General features: G+C 42.5%; 1 protein-coding gene across 1 annotated transcript; it reads left to right on the top strand.

Annotated features, from left to right (window-relative positions):
- The first annotated feature begins 479 nt into the window (after positions 1-479).
- CD96 (CD96 molecule) lies at positions 480-26,374 on the top strand. Its single transcript, XM_079318526.1, has 13 exons — positions 480-693; positions 3,291-3,716; positions 6,171-6,280; positions 7,710-7,932; positions 11,805-11,860; positions 13,494-13,584; positions 13,681-13,857; positions 14,989-15,042; positions 16,787-16,831; positions 17,700-17,774; positions 22,403-22,492; positions 23,524-23,641; positions 24,678-26,374. The coding sequence occupies exons 1-13, from the start codon at positions 636-638 to the stop codon at positions 24,784-24,786; spliced, it is 1,632 nt and encodes a 543-aa protein (XP_079174652.1). The 5' UTR covers positions 480-635; the 3' UTR covers positions 24,787-26,374.

Raw genomic sequence — 26,374 nt, 5'->3', positions numbered from 1 at the left:
GGGGAAAAGTGAATGTAGAAACTCTTACTTCAATCTGTTTAAATTTCTGGAGATGGTTTTTGATGTTTTGCTCTGCTTTTTAAAGATACTGAGTAGACAGTAGAGAGTATAGAAATAGTACATATGAGACTAGCACAGGAAGGAAATGAAGGAATCAGAAAATCAGCTTTTTTGTATGCTATCTACCACACAGAATACACAGAATCATCAGGGTTTGAAGAGACCTTCAAGAACAATTCCAACAGCTAATCTGGCACTGCCATAATCATCTTTAAACCCTATCCCCAAAAATAATATATTGAAACATATATTAGGTACTTAGCATGTTTTTGGTAGTGTATAAACCAGTCAACTGCTTACTCTGAGTTAATCTGAAAAGACAAAGCAAAACTAATTAGTTTTCAACGTGGGCTAAAATGTAGGTAATGTTTTTGTCTTAAAGCTTTCACAAGATGTACTTATTTTATCACTGTGGCAGGAAACTGAGGCTTTGGTTTAATGAAGCATTTCTTTGAAGTCATGCTGAGTGACTGTGCTGCACATCTGCCTGTCTGCACAGGGCAGGCCACTCCAACTTCCTTTTCTGAGAGAGCACCACGAGAGCTACGTGCTCACCAGAACTTCATCAGCTGAAGATGAAAGCAAGGTGGCTCTTCCCTCTCTTTTGTTTGCTCTCAGTGCCCAGTGTCACAGGTAAGAGTGTCAGGGGGACACCTTGACTCAGATTATGGTGGAGGGTGGTGAGGGGCAGGCTGGGATTTGTGGGTCTCACCAGGGTGAGCTGTAGCTACTGGTGATGATTTTCTGTTTCCTGACAATTTTCTAATAAGCCTAGTTAGAATGTGCAGCTAGTGAATGGCTTGTACTGGGTAGCAGATTACTTAATTCAATATGCCCAACCTGCCAGAATAATCCCTGATGAGCTCACTTGAAGTTAGGGCAATGTGTGCTCCTCTCAAATGGGCCAAAAGGAAAACTGCTTTTTGTGGAAAAATAAAAATTACCTATCTCTCTCTCTGTCATACATACCTGTGAATGCAGAGAGAGGAAGAATAGAAACACTTCAAGGCAAGAGAAAATTGTACAGGTGCAGCCCCTTAAACAGATTCTTTCATTCCTCTTCTCCACCTAGCCCCATGTGCTAATGCCTGGAGAAACAAGTTTGTCATTTAAGTTAAACACTCAGAAAAATTGACTAAGGGAGGGCTGCATCTTTGTCAGAGGGAATTTAAACCAAAAGCAATCTGAGGAAAACCAAGAAAAAACTATGATGTTCACAATCCCCCACTCCCACTCCTTCAAATTTCTGACCATGATAAATGCAGGAATACTTATTATCAGCTAAGAAGAACAATTTTGTAGGATACACAATTTTCCAGCTAAGAAGGGAAAAACTACATGTATTTGACTAGCATGGAAGGATGCATCTCACAATCTGCAATTGGCTGTTCTTTTTTCTACATCACTGAGGCAAACTGGTTCTTAAAATAAAAATAATTCATATGTGTATTCATGGAAAATAGAAAATCTTAAGTGCAAAGAAAAGAATAGAAGCCTCAAAACATGCAAATGTAAGAAATAAATGACAATTACAGAAAAATAGGAGCTGGAGATTTTTTTTTCCCTGAGGATAAAATCCTCACTGAAGTCACTCAGAGGTGAAAGTGGAAGTCTCTATGCCCTTTGTGGAGATCAGACACCTAAATGTCTGGGAGTTACTCTAAGAAATTTCAGTTCAAGCACAGGTGTGCACTAATGGACACTATTTGATTTTGAAAAATAAAGTGGACATAAAATGAGATTACTTACATTGAGATGCTAGCAAAAAGTTAAGAACATTTTTGCACAAAATGTTTGCAGTTAAAATAATCTAATATGCTTGGCTACTAAGAAATAATGCAAATTAAAATGTTGTTTCAACATATATAACATTTTAACTCAATATAAATTACTCAAGTGATTCTTCATAGGCATTCTTTATATGATCCTTAGACCTAAGGCAGCATCAGCATGAATATAAGAGAAAAAAAAGCTGTGTGTCTTTTGCTTGATAGTCTGATTGCAAGACTCCTAATTGCTTTTTCCTTAACTTTTACTGATGCAAAACTTGTGGTGAAATCAGAGAGCATTTCCTATAATAAACTCCTTAGACTAACAAAAATAGTTTTAGTAATTTTTCTCACAGCACAAGGCTGTGAGACTTGTCATTTAGGCTTATTTTTATTTACCCTCTTACATCATCCCATCTTTTAGAATAAAAGATGAGCAGAACAGGTGCAGCAATGAAGCAGCAGAGGTTGGTGCTGGCCATGGCCATTCAGCAGCTTTGTTCTCCACACACCCAGTCTCCAAGTGTCCATGTCACCACCCACCTGTTATGATACACTGGGAGGATGAAATGGAATGTAAATGGGGGTCAACAAGTCTGTACCTAAGGACAATTGCACAACTCATTTTTTTTCTGTGGGCCTACATGTCCTTTTGGAAAAGGGACTTTTCCTGTCTGGCTCTCTGTCAGTGACTGATTACTCATCTCACTGCAACAACCCCCTCCATAAATTCTTCATCTCCTTGAGTTTGTCAGTGCCCTGCACTCAGGGGTTTGGGGACTGCAAGGCTCTTACTCATAGGAGGGAGAAAAGGATATAAATCAATTCTGCTACAACAGCAGCTAAACCAAGTGGCACAGGCTCCTGCAGAAACCCCCTCATTTCATTGATCCATTGCTCCTTTATATTGTACACTGAGGACTGCCACCTGCTTTATGAAATTAATTGAGGAAGAAACCACACACACCAGAGCAGCCTCTCTCTGACACTGAGACAGGCACTCCTTCAGGACAGGCAGGAGCTGTTTAATAACATGGAAAGTGGCTTTCTCTGCTGAAGCCACAAAGGCAGTGGGCAGGGGGATGGTGCAGGGGATTAGCCAGCGGGGATGGCTCATTTATTCTTGTAAAAAGAACTGGGGAATAACTGCACCCAGCTTCTGCTTTATTTATATTACTTGAAAGATTTTCATTTTCACAGAGGCCCTCAGAGCTCTCATTTCTTTCCCACAAGTGTGACAGGACCTCCCTGGCCTCTTCCAGACACACATGCATTTGCTCTCCCAGTTTTTCCTTTGCAGTCTATGCTAGTGGAGATTTTTCTTGCTGAGAAACCTGTGTTTACAGCTGTAGGGCCTTCAAAGTTGTCTGTGGCTAGGGCACCAAATCATGTCAAAGATGGACTAGGAAAAGCTTTGTTTAAACACTACTTGCACTGAGAATGATCCTGTTTGTTTTTCAGGCCAGACTGCAGATGTCATTACCCAGACAGAAGCAGTACATGCTTTGCCAGGTACTGATGTGACCCTGGTGTGCATGTTCCCAAAACTGCACAGCACCCACATCATCCAGACACAGTGGTCCAAGACTGATGGCAGCTCATCTGCCAAAATAGCTGTGCATCACCCCACCTATGGCACTCATTACTTCACGTTTTCTGAGGCTCCTTACAACTTTTCAGTGTCCTTCAGCACAAGGAGGTGCTGCAGTGGAGGTGGCACAGGGTCCTTGTGTTCCCCCAACCCAAATGCCACATCTGAATGCCATTGGTGGGCTCTGCATCTGGAAAATGTTACCCTGTCCCTTAGTGGGCAGTATGAATGCACTTTTGCTACTTACCCATATGGGACAAAGGCTGCAAAAATTCAGCTTACTGTCAAGGCAGAAGGTAAGTGATTGTGAATGAGAATTTGCTGTTTCTTGATGGGGTGGGAGGAAATATCAGGATAGATAAACACTTCTTGGTTGGTGATGGTGACTTGTTTGGAATTTACATTGATGCCACTTATTATGGTGCTTATACAGTTTCCTATTTACCAGGCAGTCTTTAGTTGTTTTATCCAACTCATGATTAGGGAACCTTATTTGTTTTTGGTGGAGTAAAAAGTGAGTTAGTAAAGTAGAAAAAGGTGGTGAGGTGGGCAGTTGCTGCATTTTTATTTTGGAGAAACATTGTGGAGGAGCCTGGATTAGCAGCTCAGGATGTGGATCTTCAAACCATGTTGTGCTGATGCTTGGGCACCAGAAAGAGAAAATACCCTTGTGTGATTGAGGCTGAGGGCTGGCATCTTCAGGGCATGTTGGGTCTTAGCCCCATGGAAGGATGTGTGTCCCCACCACCAAAAACACACCGGAGGGAATTGCTGAGGAGAATCACAGCAATGGAGATTTGGCTGCCTTCGTCAGGCCAAAGGAAGCTGGAAAGCAGCATGACTGCTCTCAGCAAGTAAACCTCAGGGGAGAGTGTGAACTCCAGGGAGGATATTCAAATTATCCTGGTAAAGGGACAAATTTATTTAAATCAGATGAGAGTTGATTTGACAACAAATTAAACAGCAGTGGCAACAGTCAGTGTGACAACTTTGGGAACAGCTATTTAGTGCCAGCAGTGAGGGCAAAAGCCCAAACTGCAGTGAAGATGGAATTTGGCAGGGGTGTAGAGCAAGCTTGTTGTTGTGCACACGGGGAACTGGATTTGATGACCCCAGAAACCTCTTTCTGACCCAGGTTTCTGCTAACAGCTCAAGGAAGATTAAAGTAAATACAACAAACCTGGCCAACGTGCTCACTCTGCTTGTGCCCAGGGCTGCAGACATTCAAGAGTCAGGAGCAGGGTGGGTGCAGGTTATTTTAGGGCTATTTTGCTGTGCTCCCACTGCCCTTTTACCTACCTCACAAGGCCAGACTGGTAGTCCCCACCTGGACCCTGCTGCCCCTGCAGCAAGAGGAGATCCTGTGCCAGGCTCATGCTCAGGGATGTTTAGCACTGATGGCCCCTGCATGGCAGGGGTTCCAAGCATTCTGTTATCCTGAGACACACCTGGGGCAGCCCTGCAGCACCTGCCTGCCCTGGGGAACTCCCAGAGGCAGAGTGAGAGCCAAAGGATGGCTGTGTTTAAACAGCAGACACTGAATAACTGTGCCAAAGCTGTACTACCCCTTTGGAATTTCCCTGTGCTCCACAGGGCAGAGGGATCCAGGGGAGTGCAGTGAGGTGCAAACCCTGCTGGTGTGAAACCCTCCTACGCTTCTGCTCTTCATGCAAAGTTTCTCTGTCTCTTCCTTAATGCCTTAATCAGGCACTGCTTCTTTTCTCTTGCCCTTGGTTGATACAGCCAGGTTTCAATGCTGTTATTGCTGTCTACAGCCCTTGTTCATATCAGCAGCATTGTGGCTTTTTTCAGTAACTGATGACTGCTTGCTAGAGAGAACTAAAAAATGTGCTACCTTTCACAGGTTTGTGTTTTAAGGTAACCAGATTCTTTTGCAATGAACCACTTTGATTCAAAAGAGAGCAAAAAACCTTAATCCAGCCTATGAGTGGGATGGATAAAGGTAATAGTCTGTGATGAAGTACAGTTTTCATTTACATCCGAGTGAAGGGAATCTAGATGCACTCAGCTTGTAAAAAGCTCACAGAGCAGCAGACCTTTATAGAACAGACAGACAGACACAGGGGTCTTCAGCCAACATCTGGACCACAGCAGTGCACTGTTCACTCTGCCCAGCCTCCACAGCTGGATGGAGCCCTGGATTGACAATGGGTAGGGTAGGAGGTGGTGAAATGGCTTTTGAAATGGATGAGAAAGGAAAGAGTGACAAGTTTTGTGGCAGTGGGATGGTTGGAGAATAACAAAAGGAGCACTTACACTGAAAAACGGGGTTAATCTTAACCTAACTGACATGCTGAATAGCTTGCTTAGTGAAAAGAAGGTCTGCAGGTATCTTCAGAGAAAAGGAAATAGAGGTGCACAAAATTGATGTGAAGGTTTATTGCCAGAGGAAAAAAAATTGTAAGATAAAAATTGAATCTTCAAATTATTCTCAGCTCCAAAAGGAGACATCGTGATCCTTCAGTTACGAAAAGCTTTTTTAAGAATTGACAAAAAATTCAGGTAATTCTGTGAATTGAGTCATGAAACTGCAACTAGAATCAGATGCAGGGCTTTCACTTTAAAAATGTGTCTGGGGCTAATGGTTGAAAATTGCAGCTCCCTTCTAAACCAAAAAGTGCCTGTTCCTTGAACAGAAGACTAGCCAGCATTGGTTTTCAAAGCACAATGAACATCATGTTTCTGATTTTCCTTCTTGGGTTTTGTTGTTGTTGTTCCAATGGTAAAAGAGGAGAGGCACTACCTGAAGAAAGTGTGGTTAAAGCAGACTTTAGAAATTCCATGCCTTGAGGACGTGACCTCAGAAAATTTGTCCACTTATCCTTTGAAATGGCTAGTGGTAAGTATTTTTCACCTCAGATATAAAGTTCAGAAAGAACCACAGGGTATTTTTGCTGATTGAAGTGAAAATGTTCTTCTCTACTGTGTCCTGCCTGCAGAATCTGCTAAAAAACTTATCAGTCATATTGGACTGTGATAATAAAGTGGAAAAGTATAACCATAAGGTTGCAAAATAAACATTGTAAATAATAGATGTTAAGGAAACAAAGAGGGAAAATTCCATCTTAATTGCTTTGAATGTTTCAGGAGCACATACAGAGCAGGTCTAGGGAAAGAGGCCAGTACAACAAAATTAAAATATTTCTTGTTGTTCTTTTCTGTAGTGATGCTTTAGTATCTGAAAAATACATGATTACTGTGAAGATAGTGAGATATCAGGCTGCTTTGACATTGTAAAGAAAGGTGCTGGCTAATGTTCTTGGTTTTGTGAACCTCTGCATCACAGATGCCACTGAAGACATGCAGGCCCAGTAATCAAGATAACCACATGAAAAACTATTTTTAAGCAATTTTCTGTCATATATGAAGCTTGCTATATTTTTTTACTATATCTCACTTTCTGGATAAATATTTATATGCATGTTTTAATGTAACCTTTTAGCATTCATTTCAGTGTGTACAGATAAGTATAAGTGAGCAGTGTCCTTGAGCTTTGCCTGTTCATTTATATATGAGAATCTGTAACTGTTGAAGATTTCCTTAAAGGTGACTTCAAATAGTTTAGATTTTTTTAACCTTCTCTCCTGGTTCATTATCTATTTAGATCTCCCTTATGCAGGTCACTCTTAACATTAAAATTTTAAATCCTTTTTGTAGGGAACACCTTTACCTTTACTTTGCAAGTTCACTTTACAAAGTAGCAGAGGAAAAGGGAAAAAACCCCAAAGGTCAGCACAATGATAGATGTGCATTGCCATGCATTATACAGAGTAAAGCTTGCAAATATGTACTGAGGCACAGATGTCCAGGACATGCTGGCTGTACTTATAGCCAAGGCTGGCTGCCACACAGACAATAAGAGAGATAAATTTTTGTTATTATTATAAGGTTTTTCTACTTAACATTCTGAAAGAGCAAAGCTTTCCTTGAAATTTCAGTAATATTTAATATGTATGGGATGTTCAGCATAACTTAAAGACTGGTACAGTGAGAAAGCACCTCTGTTGGTCTCTCTGCAGGCTACAGAGATCAGGACTCATAAGACACAGCTATTTATTCTGTATTTTATTGTCAAGATGATGACTGCTCTTGGTATTGAAGTTCTGACAGAGAATATATTTGGGAAAAAACCCCAGATGTTGCAAATGTCCACTTACTACACAATGTGCAAGGCAAGCTTTTCATAGTGAGAATAGAGCTGACTTACAAAAATGTTTCTCTGTGTATGTGTCTAGACTTCACAATTGTGTGGGTTTTTCTGTACACAGGGTGAAAATGAGAGGAAAGAGGAGCTTGTGACCAAGGAGCCCTCCTGTCCTGCTGTGTACAGGAACAGCAGCTTGCTGCATGGGCAAAGAGTCCTCCTGGGTTTGAGCAACACCCTAAAGGTTTTCCCCACCAAAATCACTGATGATGGCAGAGTCTTTTCCTGCCACGTGCTGTACCACCCAGAGAGAGTCCAGAAGAGCAGCACCACTGTGAGAATATTTGGTAAGGGGCTCATGCCAATGCCTGCTGCCTTGCACTTGGAAAGGTGACACTCCTGTCTGGCTCTGAAGCCAATAACTTTTGACAGATAGTGGGGGGGGTTTAAAATATAAACATATTTATCTTGTCATTCTTTTCATCTGCAAAGATGTAAAATGTTAGTAAATAACCCTGGAGTTCTTAGAAGAATTTGAGTTCATTCCTTCAATTTCTAGCAGGAAAAGTTGCAGATTCGTTGCACATATATCAATCTCACTGTAATGCACATGGCAAGGATCTTGTTGGGATTTTGGGATTTTGTGGGTTACAGGGAAGCACACTGGTCATCAAGATTTCTGTGTCCCAATGATCATACTGTCTGTGGTTAGGAAATCATGGCCAAAATTTAGTAAGCAGTTTGGGATTACAGCTGCAGCAAAATCATATCCTCAAAGGCATGTGGCATTCAACTGCTGCCAAAGGCTCTGGCTCTGGGAATGAGGGTCCTGGTGGGGTCTCAAATTGGTCAGGAGTGGCAAACATGTGAGCTGGCATTTTATTTTGTAAGCCTCCTCCATCTTTAGTCACTCTCCTTATTCCCTTTCAAGTGGCTTAGAAACTGCTTTACTATCACTAAGGTACAACTGAATCAGGAAATTGCTGCCCACTTGAAAATCAGGCTTTATTTTCTCTTTAGAGAGCAGTTGGTCTGGAAAACATATTTCCAAAGCTCTGAAAGTAAATGAGTATTAAACACTGGGCCTGTCAACAGTCCCTTGACTGCAGCTGATTGTCCAAGGAAGCCCACAGCTTGAGGATGGCATGGCCACTCAAGGCTGATGCTCTGAATTTAAAGAAAGGTTCAGTAGGGAGCAGCTGAAAAAAAGCAAAATGTGTCTGGGGGCTGTTGGTCACTGATGTAAAAGAAATAAAAATAGAAGCTTAATGATCTGAAACCTCCTCTTGCACTTGCATGATTCAGACACCTTTTAAAATCAACATTTTTCAAATGGCAACAGTGTCACCTGGGTAAACATTCAAGGATACCCATGTACTTGAACTCTCTCTCTTCCATCACTGCTGATGCTCTTGCCTAGATTTGCGTGTCTCTTACTAAGAGGGTTCTTTATTTGGCTTTTTCTCTGAATTACTGTGAGATGTGTGCTTAGCTGTGGATGAGCCCACATCAAAATATCAGTGCAGCAGGGTAGGGAGGCAAACCAGAGAGAGCATCAGTGTCCCTTGGTGGTGAGCATTTCCCAGTAAGTGCTGCAGGCTTTGGACAGGGTGCTGTGCCTCCAGCCTCTCTCAGGGTGCCAAGGGCAGAGCTGGGGGCAGGGGGTCCTGAGAGCCCTGAGGTTTGCAGTGGGTGCTGAGCAAAGTCTCTCAGACCTCAGGTAAGTGAAGTCCACCATTCAGAGGAGGTGTGCTTTTGTGCTCCTAGCCCTTTCATGTCTGAATTTCACAGGTGAAATAATTATTTTGCCCCAATTCAGCCCACATCCCTGTGCAACACTGCCCAGGAGAATCCAGCCCCCTCCAGGTGACATCTGGAGACAAAGAGTCTTTTCAGTTGGCAGCACCTCTCTTGCTCCTTGTGCTGACCAGAGAATAAAGAAATGAGTATTTGTGTTCTGGCAGTTAGATCCAGCCTCAAATGGGTGGAACCTACAGATAGTATACACATACAAAATCAACAGCACCTTATGTTGGCTATATCTGCCATGCTGGCCATTTGCAAGGACACAGACAGAGAAAAAGGCCAGCTGAAACCCGGCGAGGTTTTCCCATCTTGGCAAGCCAGCATCTCCCCTTCACCTAAACACTCATGCAATTAAACCCCTGGGCTGGGTGGCTTTAAAGCAGGGCAGGGAGGGCAGAGCTGTAAAGGACAGAGGGGGGAGAGGGAAACTCCTCATGTAGGATCCCTCTGAAAAATACTTCAGGCAAGGCTAAACACAGCAGAGACAGCCAAGTCTGTTGCTTGAGGTGGCCCAAATAAGGCTGAGAATTGGACCAGAGAGGATGGAGAAGGCATGAAAAGATCTCTTAAGGAAGTTGAGAGTCTTAGTATGCTGGATAAAAACAGACATTCAATCAAGATGTTTTTAAGAGGGTGCTTTTGGATTGAAATACTTTAAAATATTTCTACTTCCAGAGTAGAGTTCTTCTAGATACAAGTGGCTGTGAAAAGGTATGGCCTTTCCATGTCTAACTCTGCCAAATATTGATTTCTCCTTTTTGTCAGAGTAAAAGCTCAGCAGCAGAACTAAATATTGAATTTCTGCTAGATCCAAAACATTGGTAAATATCCTAGCAAGACAAATGAATGTCAATGTGATAGCAGGGGCTGAGATGTTAATTGGAAAAGATCTATTAGACCATTCAGAGCTATGCATGAGAGCTGCCTGCCAGAACAGCTATTCAGCAAACAAAAGTCTTCTGAGAAAGCAGAGGACAGAGCTCAGTACAGGTGTGGAAAAGCATACCCATTCTCAAAAAATCAAAAGGAAGAGCATGCACCAGACCAGACATCATTTAGCCTCCCAGCCAACTTCTGCAGTGATTAGAGGATCCAGTTTACCAGACTTTCCCCTGTATCTGAAAAAGTCTCTCTGTCTTCTGCCAGCTCCACTGCCATCTGCATAGTTTTGGCAAAGAAGAAAGAATGAAATCTTAGGGCACTCATTTCCTGATAGGAAGAATCTACAACTCCTGCCCCAGCCCGCCCTTCAAAAAAGCAAAAAAACTCAAAACTTAGAAAAGATTTAAAAAAAACAGGAAATTCCACTCAAAAAGTACTGTAAGTCCAGAAAATCATAAGGCCATGATAATTAAATGTAAGTCATGCCTAGACAGAATCCATCAGTAACATCAGGCAGAAAAAATGGAAATTAAAAATAAAATCAGGAGAGTCCTTGGTGGATTAGCTGTATAAAGCAACAGGGAAACCTGAATAGTTCACCTCAGGGGGGAATGTAATTAAATGAGGTGGTCCTGTATCAATTAACATAAGAAAAAGGGAAAATTGTATTAATGGTAGAGATTAAAGTACAGTTTACATTGGAAAGATAAAGAATTTTGGATCTCTTAAGTAATTCAGGGAGAGCACTTGTTTCCAGTCCAGTTTCAGGGTTCAGAAAGGGCCAGAAGCCAAATTTATCTGAGGCTTTTGAGATTTGTTATAGATTAACACAGTTTCAATAGTCCTTACTTAACAAGTCAGTCAATATTGCTCCAAACCAGGCATCCCAATGACTAAAGTTTAAAGAGGCTTATGGTACCTGATAGCTTTAATTTATACAGCTATAAATATAAATATACAGCTGTGCCCAGAACCAAAATGCTGCAAAAACAGAAGAAAATAGTTTTTGTTTCATGTGGATGTGGTCACCTCACACAGTGAGGGTGGGCTCTGGGCTTCCTGGCAAGGCAGAAAACATCTGTGGGGGACACTGTCACAGTCTGTCCAGGCAGCAGCAGGTGGGCAGCTGGCACCCAAACCCAATCTACATTTTGGGATGGCTAAAGCCTTTGGAGATACCTTTGGAAAGCACACAGAGGAACCAGCAATTTGTGTTTGATTTCATGGGAAGGGTGGCTCTGCTGTTACTATAGGATGGTTTCAGTTTGTTTCCCCAGCAAATCCACCCAAGTCTAGCTGGGGTAGGTGGTGAAATGCATCCTGGATCCTGTGGCAATAGCTGCTGATAGTCTTGTAAACCACTTCCTTGACCTCAAATTGCAGCTGTGCACACTGATCTTGCTTGATGTGTGGCTGGAGGTAGGATATAATTTCCACCCTTCTTATGAAACAAGGCTGTTAAGTGCCATTAGCAGCTGTTACTGTGATCTGCAGTGTCCATTTCACTAATACATTTATGTTTGCTTTCCAGCTTTTCCTGAGATCTCCATCAGCCTGCAGGAGGGCTCAGCCAGCACCTTGCAGAAGGTGAGAAATTTTGGAGCAAACAGTGATGCCAGTGACTCCACCCCAGCAGGGGCAGGAAAGCTGAGCTGAATCAGGACAGGAGGGACCTCCACAGTGACTGAGCTCACAGGGCAGCAGCAAGGCCTTGAGCACAAGCCAGAGCCAGCTCAGGATTCTCTGTTGTGCAGGGCTCTGCTTCAGTTTTGGCAATGGCAAAACCTAAAAGTCTGCTGGATTGCACTGGTCATGCCTGGCATAAGAAGTATTTATATGACTGACTAGTTAGCCTCTCCTGCTATCAGCTGTGGTACTCTGATTCCTGTTCCATCTCTCCAAGTTAAAGCTTTGGATCTGCAAGTATCAAATTAAGAAGGTTTTCCTTGGAAACAGAGCTCGTGGGGAGGCAGAAGCTTTTACTATCCATAACCACCCATTCCACACAGTCAGTGGGTTCTGCAAACTGGTGCAGCTTTCCTGGTGACCTGTTTCTGGGGGTGGTGGTGGACATTGCAGCTTTTGTCTGCACTGTGCTGATGAACAGAGCAAGGGGTGCTGCTATCACAGGGCTGGGAAATGGAAACTCCCCCAAGAGCCTCTGTCTGTTCCTCACCTCCAAACAAACACTGACTCTCCTTTACTTCTCTTTTCTGCCTTTTTTTTTTTTTTTTTTTTTTTTTTTTTTTTTTTTTTTTTTTTTTGCAAGGCTTAAATCTAGTAAGAATATCAGATGTGTATTTCTTCATAGGAAGAATTTATAAAGTATTATGACCTAAAAGTGCCTGAAAAAATAAGGGAATAATGAAGAGGGAAATAGGATAAAGCAATTACACTACAAGCTCAGGTGCTGTTTAGCATGGCAGGGAAAGAGTTTCAGCTGGATACTTTCACTCTTCCTACTGAATGATTGACTTCTGCTGGCTTCAATACATCAAGCTTGCTTTCAACTAAATGTGGGAACCACTTTCTTTGAATGAGGGAGCAGGAGAGGTTTGTGCTGCATGAGTAGCACATGCTTTTTTCTTCTCTTGAAAAGAACAAGGCCATTTCTCTTATAACAGTGTTTAGTACTTAGCAGTGTCATAAACTGCTAAATAAACATACTTGTGAATATCTGGGCAGCATGAGGATGAGACCTCTCACCCTGCTAGTGCCCCACCCTCCATCTAGCCTTGATTTTGAGGTCCTGCCCATCTATTGTTTGCTGAGAAATTAAACTGAGCACAAACACACAAATTGTTCTTTGGAACAATTGGCATAGAACCAGGACTACTGCATCTAAAGTATTCAATTCCTTGTGATTTCTGGAAATCTCTAACATATTGTGTCTGCTAGAAAAGTATCCAGTTTTGTATATTCAAGATATCATTGGGCTAGACAGTCTTTTTTAATGGGAATTCTCTCTTTATCTGCCTAATGAAGACAGGATTTACATGGCAATCAGAAAGTGTCTCATTCTCCTCACACACACTGTGCCCTTACCAGTTCAGTGTTTTTCCATGTGAGTGTTTACTCTTGGGAGCAGGACAGTGGAAGCTGGCAGCCAGGGGAGAAACATCAGAAGCTCACCTAAGATTCATACAGATATATATGTGTGTGTGTGTGTGTATAAATATATAAATGTGTAGCCTAACAAGTGCCCTGTGCTGCCCCACAGCCCAGTGTGAGCTGTGTGGTGAGAAAGGCGTTTCCCAAGCCAAGGCTCCTGTGGTACATGGACAGAGCAATCCTGACAGAGCAGCCTGCAGGTAAAGCAGCCTCTCCACAGGGAACCAGCACTGCTCTGACTTATAGCTTGGAGGTAACAAGAGGGTATTTTCTTTTTTTTTTTGTCTCTCCTCAAGAAATTTCTGTGGTACAAGAAGACTTGCAAGACAGTGAAGGTTTCTATGAGTTGAGATCAACGCTGATGCTGCAAGGGACCCATGAGACACATAAGACATTCTGGTGTGTGTGTCTGTTTCCCTCCCCAGGAAATGAAACAAGGAATATCTCATCAGAAGAAATACTTGTTTCCTTCGGTAGGTTTTTCATAGATAGGACACATCTAAAATGTTGAGAACACCAAACCCATGTGTTCTCCTGTTATTTAAAGTACAGAAACAATACCAACAGTATAAGCTTTATTGCATAAGTTCATCACACAGCTTGAACTCTCTGGCAGGTTTTTTGGCTCAAATCTTTGCTCAAGCCTCTGAATGAGCTAAGAAACTCCTGCACAAACAGAAGACATTTGTTTGTTTGGGCAGAATCTTGCTGTACTTCCCATACCCAAAAATACACTAGCATGGCACCAGTGAGTTGTTATAAACATTTGCTTCTCAGAGAGCACTCCCTGGGAAATCAAATCCTCACACACACCTTCAGTAAAACATGTAAAAGGCTGCACCTCTCTGGATAATGGAGAAACTCCCCTATAAACTGTGCTGTCAGAATTAGCCACATGATTAAGGAAGTGGGGAGAAATCTGTCCTGCTTTTTTGGTGAAAGCAGGGGACTTGGCAGTGCAGTTTTCAGCACCTCTGAGGATGCAGGGTGCTGGTGAGAAGGACACACAGATTTCCTTTAGCACCCTCTTGTGCATGTCTCCTCTCCAGGTGCAAATGCATATTTATATATTTTAAATGTTTTAAGGTATGCATGCTACCTGCTGCACAGACAATAGCACTGAGCTGCTGACCCCCTGGCAGCACCTGGGGGCACATCACCTACTGTAGCAACTGCTTAGCTGCCTTCTCTTGTGGCTCTGTATGTTCCTATTGAGATGTTTTTCCACAAAGTAAGACTGCAGCAAAAGCCACAGCTTACTCCTCTGGAAACACAGCTTCACAGGGGAGGGAGATGAATAATTTTTTCTTTTTTTTTTAATTACTAATTTCCCCCAATTTGAAGTTTTCTAGAAATGTATTCACATTGAAGAGCTGTCCATTAAATCAGTCTATGGTCTTGCCTGCAGACTATGCTGATGCTATAATACATTCACTCTGTATAAAATATTTAAAGTATTTAGATGTGACAGAAAGGAAGGAACTACATTAATATCTTCTGTGAAGGTGCACAGTATGACACAAGCCTAAACTAAATTTTCAGCCTTTATAACTGCTTTTAAGAACTGCTTTAATCTTTCTCTTTTTTTTTTTTTCCTCTTACAGACAATAAGTCTAATGAAGCCTCAGCTGAAGTTTTTACTACCCCAGCTTCAGATGGTAGGATAAATTAGAGAATGAAATAACTTGGGTTGTGTTTGAGATGCATTTACAACATCCTAAAACTGTTGTAGCATTTACTACTCTAAATGGGTAGTAATGAACTCCTTTCTGCAGCTTTGACTTCAGAGAAAATACTATAAACCAGTATTTTGGTGATGAAATCTATTCTAATTAAAACCAAGCATAATTGAACTCCAGCCTTGAGGGGCACTTAATGTTATTTCTGATGCTTCAGCTGGCATTTGAATATAGTTCTTTCAGTACTGAACTAATAATTAAAAATAACAGCCCTGCTAATGGTTCTACCTTCTGCTTAAGTACAGAGCCAAGATCCTCAACACTTTTGCCATGTTAAAGAAATGAAAGAATGTTTCTCAATTTGTGTAAATTTGGTAAATCCCTGCTCTTCCCCTGCAAGTTTGTCTTATTCTCAGCTTACTGCAGACAGATAAATGTTCTCTCCACACCTCAGCTGTTTCCCTTTGGAAACATCTCTCCTGGAGCAGTTTGCTTTGCTCTGCTCTGCCTGGGAGGCAGCTGCACTTTAGCAGGGGTTACATGAGTGTGCCAGAGAAATGATGTAAGTAGATGGCATGAAAAAAGTATGGGGTTTGTGGGAAAAGTACAGGTTGTGGCAGGCCCTGGGGGCTCAGCCAACGCCCCACTGGGCAGCAGAAAACCATCCCAGATATTGGGGGGCCCTGAGAGAGGGAGATTTTTTCCTCTGCAAGGTGCCCTCTCAAGGGAAGCCTAGCAGCCTGCACCAGTTCAGCTCTCTGCTTTGCCTTGCACATCTGCAGAGCCCTCTGGGAGCCAGGCACATCTCAAGGAGCCTCACTGCTCTGGCTTTCAGACCTGTTGCATCTTTGGTAAGGAGTCCTTTATGTCAGGCAGCTACTGTGAAATTCCTGTTAGGGCAGGCAAGGCTAAGCTGGAATGGAAATGGAAGAGCAGCAGCCAAAGGAGGTACAAGTGTTAGCCCAAAAAGCAGCTGCAGGTGCATGGTTACCTGTCTGTGCTGAGATCCAGTCCCACCCAGTGCCCTCCACATGTGCCTGACCAGACAGAAGCACTTTCTGGCTGCCTTCCCAGATATGTTTGTCTAATGAAATTTGTGAACTTTAGTAGCTCACTTCCTTCATGGACCTCTCTGGGAGATAGAATCCATCCTCCTGGCCTACTCAGGGAGTACTTTGCCTCTCCTGCTGGGAAAAAACAAAAAACCAGGCATCTCAGGACATATATGCTGCTTGGGCAGGATGGTGTCTGCTGAGCTTGCCTGTGTGGCTAACAGTTTATAATTAGAAGGAATAATTCCTCCTCCTCTCCTCTGAGGACTCAGTGAGCCCTTTTCAGTGCAGAGTGTCTCTGAAATTCCCTCTCAGAGCTGCAGCCTCTGAAGTGCCTCAGGGATGAAGCTGTGCAGGTGCCACCACCAGGTCTTAAATGTTATCTCAGCATCCTCTTTGTATGGGATAAACCCATGTGATTCACTTCTGATTTCTAAGTTGAGGTGCCAGGGGCTCCAAAGTTTTTTTCCCCAAAACCTTTGTTTCCCTAAGGATTTCTCAGCACAGTTACCTCAGGTACTTCATGTTTCTTCTGGACAGTTGTGCATGGAAAGATTATTTGGAAATTAGGTGTGATACACTTTCTTGCTCCTGAATCTTTCAATCACCCACTTTCCTAAAGCAGAATAAACACCTTTCTCATGCTGAATGTTTGCTTTGATCTGTTATAGCCTTCAGCAATTCAACACTTAGATCAGCTGTCACAACAGCCTCAGGTAAGGGAGAAAAATACTTTATTACTTATTCAATATCTGTAGGATCTCTACTTGACCACTGCCCAAATGTCATGCACACAGAGTCAGAGATGTGACAGGCAAAGGTCACTGTGCTCTGATACTGACAGCACCAAAGTGCTGCTGCTTGGGAATTTGTGAGCTGTGAGGTTACCCAAGCAGAGATCTGACAGAAATCTTGCTGACACTGCCCTGTTAGGACAGTCATGCTAAATATTAGATACCATTCTTATGTATTTTTATAAAATTGAATAATATGCCTGTAAAACTGTAAATAAATTTGTCCTGTGGTGACAGAGAGGTGCATGTGATAGGAAAGTTAAAGCCATTGCTTTTCCTCAACCCAACAGCAGGGAATAATTCCCATTCATTAATCATATCACTAACTCTGTTTTATCAGAGCATGGATATGGATAATTACATAAAACTATCTTCAGCACTTGAGAGGAAAACTCACGAGAGCAGGTGATCTCCTGGGCTGATATGGCTGTGGCCTCTTGTCAAGGACCATTTTTGGCAAGGCTCTGGCTCAGCTGGGAGCACCACATTCAAGTGTAAGATCCACCCCACAGCAGTCAAAGTGAACCCAGTGTATAAAAGAACAAATAAGCAATGCCTGCAGCCAGGCAGCAGGAAAGGGTCAGCACTGATAACATCTGCCTGCAAGTGCCCACTGGAGCTGTGAAATGTGTTTTGAGCATTTAGCCTTAACTCCCACAGCAGGATTTCTGCTGCACAGCCTGCATTTACCCAACAGCAAGCTCTTTGATCCAGGTTGTTTCGTGATTTATTAACATTATTTTCTAGAGAACCTATCGACTAAATGTGATACCATGTAAACTGTCTTTAGAGCACCAGTCGACATCTGTGGCCTCTCTGGGTTTCACAAGTCAAGCAAATTTGGCTCCTGCTTCCACAGCACAAGGTAATCAATTTAATCAAACTGTTTCCTCTATTGCTTCAATGATGCAGAAGAAAGACACATAAACACAAAAACCATCTTGCTTTTTTTGAAGCAAGAAATTTAATGTCCATTGAAGTTCTTTTCCTAGTGGTTTACACACTAGGAAGTACACTAACCACTGTCAGTGTAACCACAGTTCAGGAATAAATGAGAAATATGAGAAATATGAGAAAACACTGTCTTGATTTTATCTTCTTTTAATAGTCTGTTTAGGATACAGTCGTTAATTTTGGCAGCTGAACAGACATTGAGTGTTATTAGTGTTTACAAAGCAATTAGTGTTATTATAGTGTTAACAGAGAATACCTAATGTCTTTAGTTAAATATCATACCTAAATGATATTTATATTATGATATTTATTTTATAAATAGAATATTGGAGGAAGATACTAAACACAAGGCTTTGGCCTGCCCCAAAAAAAAGTGCTCTTTGGGAGCTGAATCACTCAACAAAAAGCCCAGGGGCTTGCAGAGGCTTGACTGAGATATGCCAAGGCAGGAACACAGATTGCAGCACTGCTGAAATTTAATTTGCTGCTTCTCACGCTGCCTTTGCCATCCCCAAAACAGAGACACTTGCCTGGCTGACAGCAGAACAGCAAAGTTGCTTGTCTAAGGGGACTGAAAGCCCTTCCATCTCAATAGAAAAATTCACAACAAAGGCTATAAATATTCAATGTGAAGAGAGAGGATTCTCCTCACTGAATTATACATTTTCTCTGGCTGAGGTGGTACGAGGTCAAACTCATCATGTAAGATGGAGCTGAGCCATTTTTCTTCTGCAAGTAGCCCAGGAAGCAATTTTCCTTTCAACCAGTGGTCCCAACGTGTGCCAGTCATGGCATGACAACCCTGGGTTAGGGCTCCTCCCTGGCTCCCTGCTGGTCCTCACAATCCCCACAATTTCTCCATCACTGAGCCAGAGATGCTTGGCTTTGAGTGATCAGTCACAGCTGCAGCTCACCTGTGCAGGTTTGTTCAGATGGCTTGGTATTTTTCCAAAAAATGAGACAGTTGTTAAGAAATATGGATTCTTTGTAGTAAATGTGAAGTTGTTCTCTTGGGAAAATGAAGGTCTGTGTGCTAGCCTCCATCTGTCTGTGTTTGAATACCAGATAAACAGCTAGCTGAGCTCTAGAAATCTTAGCACTTAAAATAATGCTGAAAGGAAAATATTAAATAAGTTGGTATTTGGCATAAAACATTGCAGGTGTGAATCTTGTACTCTAACTTTTTCAAAACTTCCTTTTGCTAGTTGGGAAAACAATTTTGTTTTACTGGAGCTGGTCTAAATTCTGATTTATACATGTTTGTTTATTGCTCTGCTGGTTTCAGGTTGAAACAAGCCACTGCACTCAGGCTCCTGAGGTTCACCTGAAACTAAGCTGAAATACAAAAATGCTTCAAATGTTTTATCTAACTTTATTTACCTGTCAGTAAAGATCCTCTTGAGTTTCTAGCTTGTGATGGGCTTTCAGACCAGACACAGTGCTGTGTAGTGCCTGTCTGAGGGCAGCCAGCATCTCACCTGTTTAATCTCATTAGTCAGAAAACAGGGAAGAAAGAAAGGGGAAATGAAAAACAAGTGATACAGTGCCCTAAAGCAATTTTTACAAGCTGGTGTGGTTTTCAGCAGGAGCAATGACTTCTAGCAGAGAGGCAAAAGGCTACACCAGTGCCACAGCATTCAGTGAGACTTTGGAAACAGCACATGAGGAGGCAACACATCTCCTGTGCTGCACAGAAATGCAACAGAGGAGTTATGAAGCAAGAGTGCAATGTTCCACCAGCTTAGTGAATGCTGGGTTGCAAATCTACAGTAAAATGGAGCATCTTGCAAAAACCACAGCAGCAGGTCCTCAGGTCCTCAATTTGTGATGGGTTTTCTCAGAGCACTGGCTCTGTGGTGCTTATTTTCGGCTGCCAGTTGAGAGTCACCACATTACCATGCAAAAAATATTATTGAGCATGGGAAAGTTGTGTCTGAGCAGAGGCCAAAGTCATGTGGAGTAACATGTACCAGATTTTCAATACTTCACAGAAGCAGTTTCCCTGTCGAGTTCCACTGAGGTAGAAGATAAAGGCTTGGGTCTCCAAGCTGACAAGGATTTGCAGTGGCAAAAAAGGAATGAAAAAAAAAAATTTAGTATCTCGGTTTCATTAGACATATTTATTTTAATAATATTACAATTGAGATAGTTGCTAGGCAAATGCAGTGAGTGCTGAAGGTAGTTTATAGATGAAATAAATTGCCAGAGAAGCTAAATAAAATCACAGAGCAGCAGTGAAATAATGAGATAATGTGGAGTAATAAAGGCTGGCTAATAGAACATTGAAAGACAGCCTCATTAAAGAGCAATAAATCAATAAAAAAAAACCCTAGAGTGAACATTTTTTCACTAGTCTTTCCCTTTAGAATATCTCTGCTCAGCAGTATAAAGCCCAAAGTGACTCTTTTTTAACATCTTGGTTTGCCTTTGTGCTTTTGGAACAGGCAGGTCCTGTCAATGTGCTTTTGCATTTGCATGGGAGCTGTCTTTTGGCTGAGGCACAAATGTAGCAGCCACTTTCCAAGTTGTGAATGTATTTTTGGTAGCACTCTGGTGCTTATCTACCCTCATCCAACCCAGAGCCATGCCTTTATACCACAACCTGGTGACAGCATCTAATGCTTCACAATTCTGCTCTTGCACAGCTTGCTGCTTGGGATTTTTGCTAAAAGCATGCTGAATTTCTCTTCTATTTGCAGGGGATGCTCCACTCATCCCCACATCCCTGCCACTGCTCTACACCTGTGCCTGCCTGAGCATCAGCTAAGGGATAATGGCCTCAAAGGGTCCTTGGTCCAGCAGCTGTAATTGAGGGCAGTTTCAGAGCACACCAGTGAGCCTGCTGAGGCACACAAACACATCCCTCTGGCCTCCCAGGGCCACTGGGCTCCTACAGCAGGGATTTCCATTATCATTTTGGTCCTGGGATGGTCTAACACAAGCCATTATGTAAATAAGTATAAGTAGTGTTCATCAATGTGCTGTGTAGAGCACAGTGCTATCAGATCTCTAAGTCTATGCCCTTGTTTTTTTTGGTATATACCTTTGGAAAATGCCATGCATTTTACAAATGTGAGATGTGTGTCATACCTGTTCACATAAAATCAAATTCCTAACAAGCACATAGAAAATAATTGAATTAATATCCAAAAATGTCAGTGAATTTTTAGAGTGCCCTAAAATTGGACTGATTTTCATACATCTTTTTTCATGCATATATACATACACACACAAACTCTCTTGACCTCTCAATTTCAGTCAAAGCCAGCAAGCATCTCACACTAAAGTGATTTTCTTGGTTCTGTCTGGTTAGTCATTAGCCTAATTTAAAGCTGGGTTTTCATCTTGGATTTATAAATCATCAGTTATATCAGGGACTCTCAGGTTCCTCTATTTTCATTTGTTGTTTGCATCAGAGAAAGTCAAAGAGTACAAAACAGCCACAGTAGAGCCTAATGAAGTAGTCATGTACAGGCTTGTAAGATAATTGAAGGTCATTATTTCTTTTTGTACAAATCTGAATGATTCCACCACTGAATCCCCACATCAGAAGTGCCATGGGAGCTCTGGAAATGTTGTGCCATTATCTAGTTGAGTATTTTAGCTATTATTTCAGAAGCTGTGAATGAGGAGATGGCTAAAAAAACCAGAAATGTATCCTTATGGGGCACTGATCTTAAACATCAGTAGCTTAACTGTATTAGAAAGGGAAAAAACTGTCTATAAACAGATGATAGATCATTTTTGTGGTTCAGACAGTACTTGACAGAGGAGACTGAGGTTTTGCTCAGTCATGACAAAGGCAGACTATGTATGTTGCTGCTAAGCCACTTAATATCTTTATGTTTCTCATTGCCATCAAAGAGGTAAAAAGCTTATCACTCTCCCAGACAGCTGTGCAGCTCAAAGAGCATTGAGCTCCTTCCTTCCTTCCTTCCTTCCTTCCTTCCTTCCTTCCTTCCTTCCTTCCTTCCTTCCTTCCTTCCTTCCTTCCTTCCTTCCTTCCTTCCTTCCTTCCTTCCTTCCTTCCTTCCTTCCTTCCTTCCTTCCTTCCTTCCTTCCTTCCTTCCTTCCTTCCTTCCTTCCTTCCTTCCTTCCTTCCTTCCTTCCTTCCTTCCTTCCTTCCTTCCTTCCTTCCTTCCTTCCTTCCTTCCTTCCTCTTCCTCCCTTCCTCCCTTCCTCCCTTCCTCCCTTCCTCCCTTCCTCCCTTCCTCCCTTCCTCCCTTCCTCCCTTCCTCCCTTCCTCCCTTCCTCCCTTCCTCCCTTCCTCCCTTCCTCCCTTCCTCCCTTCCTCCCTTCCTTCCCTGTCTATTTTTCCCTTCTTATAATATTTAATTTTATAAAAGCACATTTTTTCCAATACCAGGTTGTAGGCCAAAAATGTTGGTATCTTGCCAAGTTAATTTTTACACCCTGATCCTGAAATTTGATTTCCTATTTTCAGCAGGGTGAATAATAGAGGGTTCAAGATACAACTTTCATTTAAAAAAAAAAAAACAAATAAGTTACTAAAAATGTTCTGTGTCCATATATTTATAGGTAACCTGTCCTACAACATCACAGACCAGACAATTTCAATTTCCAGAGGAAAAGATTTCTTTCCTACCAGCAGCCTGCTGAACAGTACTGGTGAGACATTATCCTACAAATCCTCTTCTTTCAGCATGTCACTGCAGAAGCACAAAACCTGGAGCATCATGTCCATTCAACCAGGGAATTTCAAAAAAAGGGAAAAGCGATGACAAGAGGAGTCACAGCTGCTGTGTCCTCACACTGCAGGTTGTCACAGGCTTTTGGCATTCCAGCCTTGTCCCTCCATCTGCAAGCAAAGCTCCAGTGCATGCTTTCCTACAGCAGCAAAGTTTGGCCAGTGACACTTGTTCCCCAGGGAATCTCATGGCTCACACAGAGTGGGGAACTGGCCATGGGTAAGACTGGACTGGGTTAGACCCAGCCTGGTGCCACACCAGTGTGGCCAGACTTGCACAGAGTGGTGACACTGAGGCACATCACCCATGGAAATCTCTGCCACCCAGCCACTGCTGCACCCTCTGGCAGCTGGAGGAGCACTGTGCTCTGTCTCTCCTTCTTCTCCATAGCCAGGAGCTGAGGGCACCTCTGCCAGCACCCCCAAGGGTGGCTGTGCAGGAGGAGAAAGGAGGGGAATCCCAGCACTGCAGTGGGGAGAGGCAGCTGGAATGGGACTGGGATGCTGTGCTGCTGACAACAGCTCACCTCAAAAGGCAGCTGAGCCCTTGGCCAGATGTTTTGGCAGGGTCTGGCACCAGTGGTGTGAAAAATCAACCATTGCCCATCTGTGGCATGCAGCTCCTCACAGGGCAGCTCACAGGGGAACAGAGAAAGCCAAACTGAAAACCCAAAACCCAAACTGGGTTTTGGATGAAATGCTCTCTGGACTGCGCCTAAATAATCTTGTCAAGCAAACCAGTGGGTGGCTGAAACCAGAACACACACCCAGACAGAACAGAAGTGGGCTAAGTCCATAAATCAGAGATGCAATGCATGGAATTTGGGATCCTGGTGGTGGGGGCTGCACTGACACCAGTGCTGGGCAGGGCAGGGAGCAGAGAGCCACAGGCAGCAAGCCTGGATCTCCCTCCTCTCTGAGGACACAGATGAGCTCTGTGTGTCCCTTTCAGGTGACAGGAGGAACACCAAAGCCTTCCCCTGGCCAACAGTGGTGGCTGTCCTGCTCCTCTGCTGCAGCTCTCTGGTAGCCTTGGGCATCAGGAAATGGTGCCAGTACCAGAAAGAGATGTAAGTACCAGTGAATGAGCCACAGGGGTGGGCAGGGTACCAACTCTAACCCAGCTGTTTGGGTTTACACCTTTCCATTTGAGATGACACAGCACACAAGGCCTTTAAGTACATGGATCAATAATGCCATTTTTTTCATACAGCAGCATGTAAAGTGCAGTGTTCTCAGTCCTTTCATCTGTTCTGTGGGTTATCTTTAAAATAAACTTTAAGAAAAAAGCTGCAGTGCAGCTTCAGGGTGTAAGGGAAAAATAACAGCCAATTTTTGTCCCCAGAGCCCCCCATTTCTATTAGCCTCTCTGCCAGCTGCTTTTGCTGTCTCATTTTCTATGGTTACTTGGGGACATGTTTTAATGAAATTGTACTTCTAGGGCAGCTCTATTTGAGTTTTGAATAATATATATGAAAGTAGGCTACCTGAAACTCAATCCCAGTGAAAGAAGCAATGAGTTTGTAATTGTTACCAAAGTTAGATTCCCTACTAAAGCACTCCAAGATCTACTGGTGAAAGCAATATCTAAGAGAGAATTTTTTTAAATCTTACTAACAATACTAAAATACTAAAAAAATCATAGTTATAATTAATCATCTATGATTCTAGAAAACCCTCTTGAAACACAACTGCAAATCCTGTATATCAAAGGTCAAAACAGGACTGATTTTTTAACTGATTTGAGATGGGACTTTAATTTATAACTTGATCCCCCAAAAAAGTTGCAAGTCTTTAAATATACTTTCAGAGAGCAGTATGAGCAGAAAGCCTGTGTGAGGCTTTTGAATGGTTCATCAGGATCATGCTCTGTTCTTTTAAAACATGAATGAAGTAAAACTGTGAGGTGGGAGCTAAGAAAGCCAAATGAATAACGGGAGGTGTGCTGGAGTTATAAAACAGCCTCAGGGAAGTCACAGTATGTGAGAGCTGATGTCAGGTGAGCTTATAATGACTTAGTGTCAATCCACCTCCTCCCATGAACATTTTACAACTGTCTTTTATGCTCCTTTTGTGTGACAGAGTATTTTCTCTCTCCTATTTCAGTATGAACAGGCCTCCATCTTTCAAGCCATCAGCACCTCCAATAAAGTACACCTCCATGGTAGAGCCTGATGGGACCCCCCCACCCTGCCACGAACTGGAGAACCTGTAACATCACCTGCACCCCTTGGGCAGCACACAGAAGACTGGCACAGTTAAAAGGCTCAGCCTTCAGAGCAGCAGCTTGGTGTTAATGACTCATATTAAAATTCAAAGCTCCTACATGACATTTATTTTGGAAGCTGAGCACTCCTTGGGACACTCCTTTCAAGCCCTGTATCTCTGTGTGTGCACTACGTTAACAGAGTGTCACTGGGAGATGACATGTGCTTAATTTGAGTTGGGTGATCAGCTGGGAATGTGCCTCTTGTCCATGGCAGCAGATTAACACATCCCTCTGCCAGCCTGACTGAAGAGTGTTGAAGCTTGTCCATCTATTAAATGTACAGGGATGACAGCTCTGCTGCATTGACACCATGGTTACACAGGAAACAGTGGATGAACACAAGATTTTGAGACCTACACAAGCTGTTCTTGCAATTTTGTATTCTTACTTTGGACTAACGTAGCCCAGCATGTAATTTTCTATCAATGTGAAACCAAAAGAAAGAATCAGCACCATACACAGAAAGAAAATCACCTGCATCTCTTGGCACAGGATTGCAGCATGGATCATGGAGAGTAGCTGATGAGATGAAAGGTCATGGTCTGGTGCAAGTGTATGCAAAGAAATCCCAGCTGTCATTGGTGAAGTCACAAGAAAGTCAATTTTGGGCCAGAGACTTTAGGACTGAAGCAAGCCTAAAGTTAATGGAAAATTCTAGTCCTTTTGGAAGTGCTATGCCTTTGAAATACTGCTTACTTTAAAGTCTGCTTTTCATGAATTATATTTACAGTATATGTGAAGAAAAAAAAAAAAAAAAAAAAAAAAAAAGATGTACTAATTTTCTTTTTCTTTGGTCTTAATGAGCTTCCATCATTTGCTGTTTTCACATTTTCCAAGACCTCAGGGGTAGTTTCCCAGGTGGCTTAAGCCTGTGAAAGAGATCATCCAGTCTTTCCCCTGTCCTGCCCAAGCTACAGATTTCCTCATATTGCCACTAATGAATAAATGATGATGCAGAGGGTGGGCTGGGTTTGGCTGGGCTTGGCCCTCTGCACAGTTCTCAGCCAGGTCAGCAGCTGTGTGATCACCAGTGCAAGGCACCAGAGCTGCAGAGGAGCACTGATTTTGGCAGCAATTACAGTACCTTCAGGCTGACAAGAAACCATCCCTCTAAGCTTGTTTGGAAATGTATTGTTACCACAATGGTACTTCTGTAATTAATGCAAATCAGCTAAAATTCAATCATGTTATGGCTTAAAATTGATATTCTGATTTAGGAATGGGATTTGCTTTATTTATTGCTAAACACTGGTCGATGAGTGTCAAGGTTCAGAGCACTGTATTTCCCAGGACTTTAGAACAAATGAATGGCTTACTGGAAAGAATGATCTAACAGACCTTTTTAGAGTATTTCGTTGTATTATTTATGTTATAGCACAAGCAGTTCTAAATCCATCATCTGTGCTGACCAGAAAACACTTTGCTTCCTACAAAAGTATACTGACCTTCAGCACAGAAGGGTCAGTGTTAACGTGAGCATTTCTTGTTTGTGTTGTAGAAGCACAGTAGTTTAACTTTCGTCATACTATCCACC

This window comes from Erithacus rubecula (assembly GCF_903797595.1).
Source record: "Erithacus rubecula genome assembly, chromosome: 1".
NCBI lineage: Eukaryota > Metazoa > Chordata > Aves > Passeriformes > Muscicapidae > Erithacus > Erithacus rubecula.
This window is presented reverse-complemented; position numbering and strand designations above follow the sequence as displayed.

Coding starts and splice junctions, on each gene's coding strand:
- CD96 (XM_079318526.1), top strand. CDS start 636: ATGAAAGCAAGGTGGCTCTTCCCTCTCTTTTGTTTGCTCTCAGTGCCC. Junction 3,717..6,170: donor GCTTACTGTCAAGGCAGAAG/GTAAGTGATTGT, acceptor CAATGGTAAAAG/AGGAGAGGCACTACCTGAAG. Junction 17,775..22,402: donor TCCTGCTTCCACAGCACAAG/GTAATCAATTTA, acceptor ATATATTTATAG/GTAACCTGTCCTACAACATC.